The following is an 8,038-nucleotide window of genomic DNA, read 5'->3' on the forward strand; positions in this document are numbered from 1 at the left end:
AAAAAAAAAAAGAAGAGCCTCTGCCAAGGAGCTTGATGTCCGTGTTAATGAGACTTTAGCAAATAATGGTAGGAAACATCTGATTAGGTTAAGGATAGAGAGGTAAGACCAGGTCCAGGTTGAGAACTGAAAGGGAAACACCTGCAGTACCTCCTCTCCCCTCGGCACAGGGCTTTGCTCTTATTTCACAGAGAAAACAGAAGCACCCAGTAGAGAACCTCCAGTGCTCCCCACACATATCTAACCACCTCCCTGCAACTTCACAGCACCCTTGGCCTACCTTCCTGTCTGGGGACCGCTGACTTGGCCTTGGGGTACTGGGTCCCAAAGACACCACGCCACCAGCACCCGGCATCACCAGTCTTTCCCCTCCTGGACTATCCTCAGGAGCACACCAAGGCACTCTACAGCACTGGTCAGAAACTTCCTCCTACTCCAGTTACCCACCCCCTCACTTCTGTTGCCTTTTATGGCAAAACTCCTTGCAAAAGCTATCTGCATTTCTTCTCCCTACTTCTCCCTTGAGCCACTCCATCAGGCTCTTGCCTCCACCACTCAACTTAACCACACTAACAACCACTGATCCTTCTGTCTCCAAATCCAATGGCAGATCACACTCTCCTCTGCAACAGGCTTTCTTCCAATAGCTCCCTTGACCCCTTCCTCCCAGCTCTCCTCTCAGCTGCCTCCCTCCAGGTCTCCTTGGTTTGAGGCTCCTCTTCTCCAGCTCCTACTTGTCCAGGGCCCAGGGTCCAGCCCTGGGATCCTGTCATGACTCTGAACACTACCTGCAGGCTAACGTCAGATGTTGGCCTCAGCTCGCCCCTGAACTCCAACTCCTACCTATTTCACTTGCATGTTTCATAGGCACCTCCATATGCCCCGAACCAAACTCATTTCCCACAACTGCCCCATCTCAGCACATGGCAGCTCCACTCTTCCACTGCTCAGAAGAGAACTGGTGAATCCTGTGACTCTCCTCGCTCTTTCTTACTAATCCATCAGCAAATCCGGTTGACACCTCCTTGGAAACAGATCCAGAATGCAACATTTCTCACCTCCACAGCTACCCCAGGCCCAAGTCCCCATCATCTGTTGCCTGGATGACTTCTAGCGGGTCCCCCTGCTCCTGCTGCCCTTCCAGTCTGTCTTCATCCCAGCGATCAGAGTGACATGTCAATGACACATCATACCCAGGCACTCCTCCACTCTAAAGCAGCCAGTGGCTTCCATTCAAATGTCCCCTTACGAGAAAGGCCTCCTGTATACACGCCTCAGCTGCTCCTTACTGGCCCTACTTTCCTCCTCAAGCCCTGAGCACCTGACACAGCACATACTTGTTCACTTGTCACCTGCCTCTGCCACCAGAAGGTAAAGTCCACAAGACATGACCCACATCCACTGCTGCAGCCTCAGCACTTAGAAGAGTTACTGTACATACATCAAACTTTGCTAAATGAACAGGTGAAAAAAAAGTGTTGAATAACCAAAAAGCATTGCTTAAAACGTTCTATTACCAACAGACGTGTTAACTGATCACGATGACAACTACATGCATGACAACTGGCTGAGAAGACGTACTGTAATAGTTTGGGGGCAGGGACTTCCCCGGTGGTCCAGTGCGTAAGACTCCGTGCTCCCAATGCAGGGGGCGCAGGTCCCATCCCTGGTGGGGGAACTAGATCCCACATGCATGCCACAAATAAGAGTTCGCATGCCACAACTAAGAAGCCTGCATGCCACAATGAAGATTCAGCACAGCCAAAATAAATAAATAATAAGTTAATTAATTAACTAAAAAAATTGGGGGCAGAAAGGGAGGGAGGGTACATTCTTCTTGACCTAAGTTAACAGAGCTTTCTCAATACTCCAACAAATAACACTAGCAATAATATTGGGGATGACCAAGATGCCACTGACTGAGTGCTCACTGTGTGCCTGGCTCTTTCATACACTGGACCCTCACCCCAATCCTATAAGGAAGATATTTTTATCCCCACATTATAGAGGAAGAAACAAACTCATAGTTAAGCAACTCACCCCAAGCCACAAACCTGAAAACACTCACTTGAGACTCAGTTTCCATTCAAGCTTTCCCCTAAAATATCAAACAATACTAAGATGGGCACCAAGCCTAAACAACGGGTCTTTCTACTAACTGGACACCTCAGGCTGGGTTTCCTGGCATCACACTTCCCTGTGTCAGCAGCCCGTGTCCTCACTGACACTCCAGACCCTGGCCCTCAGTTCAGGAAGAGACAAATGACCTACCCACTCTCCATGTAGACACCCAAGTTCTGTGGCATCACGTCCGGGTGAAAAGCATTGACTTAATCTGTCAGTTTTCAAGATAATATTGCAGTTAATGTTTTCCCGTAGACTGCATTTTGGAAGGAAAAGTGCTCTAGTGGGAGGAGGAGGAGGATCATGAGTCTGGAAAGGCATCCTGTCTCCACTGCTGTCAGCAGAACCCTGAGAAGATGACCCATCTTCTAAGCCTCTTTCCAAGGTTACCTCTGTGGTATGTATCTTCTGGAGATTTTAATCTGTGTTTGAGCAGTGTATGCTCAACATTACTGTAGAAGACAGACACTCCCTTGAGAAGGGAGAGTATATGCTGGCTGAAAGGAACTGGGAAACAAGCAGAGATACAGGACACTAATCTCACCAAAAAGGTGTAAAGTCCCAGGGTCCCGGGTCCAGGGCTGGAATGTGTCCCTGATAAGATAAACCACAACTGGGAAGAGAGGGACCAAGTTGGGGGCCCCATTTGAGGCACCATAACAAAGCCTGCCCCCCTGCTTGTCATGGTCCAGGCACAGACTCTACTCTGGGGAGTGGGAGGAGAAGGGGGATGGAGAAAAGCAGACTTTAAGGACAAAAGCTAGCTCCGAGACAGACATTCACCTTGGTCACCCGCCTTTCTGGGTTATGGTGAAGCCATCAGCAGCCCTGCATGAAGTTCCTTCTTTTGGATCAAGAAGGAACCAAGAGTGATGCCTGAGTTCTTCTGTATTTACAAACAAAGGCCATCGGCTGTGAAATCTCCCAGGCGGTCCACTGATCTCCGTTATCTGGCAGATCTGGCCTGTGAGTTGACAGTCAAAGGATAGTCTAGTTGACTGAAACAGAGACCTATACATCTTACTACTGCTTCCTTAGGCCCAATTTAGACCACTTATGCCTTTATTGCATATTGCCAAGAACTCCAAGATTACAGAAAAGAAAATGAAAGGCCCACAGAATCCCTCACTTGCCTCCTTGTACCAGACATACGCAAAGCAAAAATAGTATCCAGTCCCTCCTCTTATGGAGTACACAGTTGACGTGTAAGTCAGATAAACATTTACCTTCAAAAATAACCCTTTAGGGCTTCCCTGGTGGCGCAGTGGTTGAGAGTCTGCCTGCCGATACAGGGGACATGGGTTCGTGCCCCGGTCCGGGAAGATCCCACATGCCACGGAGCGGCTGGGCCCGTGAGCCATGGCCGCTGAGCCTGCGCGTCTGGAGCCTGTGCTCCGCAACGGGAGAGGCCACAACAGTGAGAAGCCCGTGTACAGCAAAAAAGAAAAATAATTAGTCCAACAATTAAAACAAACCAAAAGGGAACTATACTCAGTATGTTGTAATAACCTATAAGGGAAAAGAATCTGAAAAAGAACATATATATATATATATATATATGAATCACTTTGCTGTACAATTGAAACACAACATTGTAAATCAACTATACTTCAATTAAAACACACACACACACACACACACACTTCCCTGGTGGTCCAGGGGTTAAGAATCCGCCTTCCAATGCAGGGGACATGGGTTCGATCCCTGGTCAGGGAACTAAGATCCCACATGCCCTGGGGCAATTAAGCCCGTACACCACAACTACTGAGCCCACAAGCCGCAACTAGAGAGAAGCCCACATGCCCCAACTAAGACCCAAGGCAGCCAAATAAATAAATAAATAAAATTAAAAACACACACACAAACTGGTTTTGGTTTTGTTTTCCCTCCAAGGTTGTTGTTTTCATCTGAATTAGTTGCCAGCAACATTTAAAAAGTTAGCGATCACAGATACAGGCTTACACCCAGCTACTCTTCAGGAAAGACTGGAAGATCTGGCTGTCCTGGAACCACATTCCTGCTGGGGAGCAACAGGAGAGACTGCAGTAGCTGCTGCCCCCTTCAGATAGAACACGTTCTCTCCATCCTGGCCTCCCAGAATAATAAACAAAAAAAGGTTTGCTTTCGGAAAAAATATTTTTTTATTTAGGAAAAAATCCACTTTACTCTGTGTGTGTGTGTGTGTGTGTGTGTGTGTGTGTGTGTACTAGAGCAAGAAAAAAGGGGAAAAAAGTATAAGTATATAAAATAGGAAACAAGACTAGGGAACAGCCCCAGGTACAGAGGAAAAAGCTAGATATAAAAGATGATTTACTATAAACATATAAATCACCAAAACCGAACCCAGAAAGAGAGAGCATATCTAAGAAACTATAATAGTTATCAAAGTGCTATATTCTAAAAAAAGGCACCACACTTAGGTAGTTTTACAGGTGAATTCTACCAAAATTTAAAGAAAGAGATCATTTCAAAAGTGTTTAAACTGGCTAAAGAAGAGAAAACTTTTAATAAAGCTATAGAAAGCACTAAAACAACTTGGTAAAGACGGCATTGAACAAGAAAATTACAGACTAGTGTCACAAATAATGGTGTAAAATATTAATAAATAGAATCTGTCTACACCATAAGAGTTATCATTGGGCTTCCCTGGTGGCACAGTGGTTGGGAGTCCGCCTGCCGATGCAGGGGATGCGGGTTCATGCCCCGGTCCAGGAAGATCCCACATGCCGTGGAGCGGCTGGGCCCGTGAGCCATGGCCGCTGAGCCTGGGCGTCTGGAGCCTGTGCTCTACAGCGGGAGAGGCCACAATAGTGAGAGGCCCGTGTGCCGCAAAAAAAAAAAAAAAAAAAGAGTTATCATTGATGATTCAATAATGATGATTCAATAAAATGATGATTCAATATTATAAAATCTATTTCTACAACTCAGCATACTAACAGGTCAAAAGACAAAATTTATATGATAATTTCACAGATGCTAAAACAGCATTTGATAAAATTCAACAACCATTTTTGACTTAAAAAATGACAAAACAGCAACACACTCCTTACTAAAATAACTAACGTGGCACAAACACTAAAAGAATTCTCTTTAAAGTCAGGATACCCAGTATCATCCCTATTATTCAACCTCGTTCTGGAAATACAATGTAACCAAAAAAGAGAAAGAAACAAAAGACATAAGAAAGTAGAAAACCAGACAAAATTCTTATTATTTGCAGCTGACATGATAGTATACCTGGAAAATTCGAGAAACAACTGCAAAAACTACTTGAAACTAAGATTATGTAAGTTGCTAGTTACAGAAGTAATAAATACAACCAGTTACAATATGTAATATAAGAAAATATTCTATTTTCAATAACAACAGAAAGATAAAATAACTAGGAATAAACTTAAGAAATGTACAGGATTTTAAAACTAACTTAAAAAGACATTTCTGAGACAGGGAAATGTATATGTAGACTGGATATTAGATAATATTAAATTAATTACAGATTATAAATTGTTAATTTTGACACAATATGATAATAGCTTTGGGGTTAGATATATTTCAAAAAGTCCTTATTTGTTCATGATATACTGTGAAATATTTATGGATGAAATCATTTGCTTTAAAATAGCCTAGTCCCCCACCATACTAAAAATGGAGGGGAGGAGGAAGAGATGATTCAAGATTGGCAAAACATGGAAAACTACTGACTATTCATTATATTACACTGTCTCCTCTACTTTTGTATATTTGAACACGTGCACAATAGAAAGTTAAAAGAAATGTGCAGGAGGACCCAAACAAAGGCGGATCATTAAAGATGTAAATAATCCCAAAGATGTATAATGAGCTTAGAAAAACACACAAAAATTGCCACCTAACCATTAAGAAATGCAAATTAAAGATACAAATCAGATGTAATTTTCATCAATCAAGTAGAAAAAGATCAAAATATCTGGTAATGTTCAATATTGGGGGGCAGGCAACTGACACTACTGGAGGGCATGTCAGTACAACTTCTTGGGAGGGCACTTTGGCCTTTGCTTTCAAAGTCATAAACACACACTCCTTGGCTCAGCAATTCCAATTCTAGGAATCTATTCTAGATATTCATTCACCAAGTATTTTCTCCCACCTACTATGTGCCAGGCCCTGGAGACAGATGCTGAGAGAAAAATTGTCCTTGCTCTCAGAGGGCTTCCGTTCTCGTGGAGACTACCCACAAAGCAAGTCAAGTGTGCAGGCAATCACACCGTCAGCTAAGGCAGCGGTCCCCAACCTTTCTGGCACCAGGCACCAGTTTCATGGAAGACAGTTTTTCCACGGAAAGGAGGGGGATGGTTTCAGGCAGTAATGTGAGTGATGGGGGGGGATGGTTCAGGCGGTAATGCGAGTAATGGGGGAGTGATGGGGAGCGGAAGATGAAGCTTCACCTGCTCTCCCGCTGCTCTGCTCACCTGCTGTGTGGCCTGGGGACCACAGGGGACCCCTGAGCTAAGGGATAAGTGCGATGAAGAAACAAGTAAACAGAATAGGGGGGTTGGAGGCGGCAGGAAGGCTAGTTTGGATGTGCTGGTCTGGGAAGGCCTCTCTGAAGAGATGACAGTAAAGCAGAGACCTGGTTGAAGGAGAAGACACAGCAGGAGAACGTCCAGGAGAGCATTTCAGGCAATAGGGAAGGAAGCCATGGGCTGACACACAAATTTGGCCTTCCCGCCCTCTGCTTTTCTTTTTATTCCCGTAACAACCTTTTGTTTATCCAAAGGACATGGCACCACTTGAATGTCTCTCTTTGTCTTCAACTCAAAAATAAAAATAATCAGATCCTTTTAATAGAGTACATCTTTCAAGGAAGGTGCCAGGCCAGCACTGTTTCCCCAGACATTGTGCAACACAACTTGATTTCTTCAGAGGAAGAGTTCCCAACCTATCTAAGTGCTACGTCAAGCTTGTTACTAAAAGTGCATTAAAGCCAATTGTGAGTTTTTAATGCAGATAAACCTTTCCACAGAACAGCTTAGTTTCACAAAAGATACTCACCAGTTGCTAGATAATTTTACACAAAAACAAAAATACTGTCAGTTCCTGAACTTCTGGCAGGACTGGGAACCACTGACTTAGAGAAGTATATAGTTTAATTTCATGATCTTTCAGGCAATGCAGTTGATGTTTTTAGGGGCTATTTGGATAAATATTTTACACGGAAGTGGCCAGTGTCAATTAAGGGCATTCCAGTTGACCCCAAAATAAGTGACTCTGCTACAACACCTGAGAACATTACATACTAACTTCTTCAAACACCACTGAAACATCAAGACTTCAAAACTGCCATGAGTGATACGTTCTACAAACAGCCAGACTATAGGCAGAGACTTGCCCGCGTGAAATATGCCCCTATCCCAACTGTGAGATTAATTTAACATAAACGCATTCATCTCCCCAAAGGGAGACCGAAAATAACCAGGTGACTTCCGGACGGGACGGAGAGTCCCAAGGAGACGACTCCTGCGGACACATTCCACGTACCACCAGCCAGCTGCTCGCGAACGCCGGGCTTCCCCCCCCCTTCGACAGCCGAGGATGCGGTGCACCCCATGTCCCTGCACACGACCGACCCCCTCAGCCGTCCCCGAGGGACCGGCAGCTTCAAGCAGAGGGTGCCGCGGAGACTCAGGCACCGGTGAGCTGCCCACCCGGCGAGAGGGACGATGGGTCGGAGTCGGACGCAGAGCAGGTCGGAGCGGAGTCGGCGCTCCCGGGCGTCCGGGAGCTCGCCACCCTCGTCGAGAGGCGCTCACCTGTCGGTCGCTGGAGGGGCCCCCCAGGCCCGCCCGGGAAGGAAGGGGGCGCGGGGGCCAGGGGGGACCACGGGGGAGGCACCCGGGGACGCCCGGAGAGGGTCGGGGGGCACGCGGGGTGGAGG

General features: G+C 45.7%; 1 protein-coding gene across 1 annotated transcript in view; it reads right to left on the reverse strand.

The window, feature by feature from the left end:
* ABHD12 (abhydrolase domain containing 12, lysophospholipase) overlaps window positions 1-8,038 on the reverse strand; it is a 68,316-nt gene that overhangs the window by 60,042 nt on the left and 236 nt on the right. The window contains exons 2-3 of the mRNA XM_024752685.1: window positions 7,642-7,894; window positions 281-317 (exon numbers count right to left, since the gene is read on the reverse strand). Of these exons, the coding sequence (XP_024608453.1) occupies window positions 281-317; window positions 7,642-7,894 (290 nt within the window). The remainder of the gene's footprint in view (window positions 1-280; window positions 318-7,641; window positions 7,895-8,038) is intronic.

This window comes from Neophocaena asiaeorientalis, unplaced genomic scaffold (assembly GCF_003031525.2).
Source record: "Neophocaena asiaeorientalis asiaeorientalis breed wild unplaced genomic scaffold, Neophocaena_asiaeorientalis_V1.1 scaffold528, whole genome shotgun sequence".
Lineage (NCBI taxonomy): Eukaryota > Metazoa > Chordata > Mammalia > Artiodactyla > Phocoenidae > Neophocaena > Neophocaena asiaeorientalis.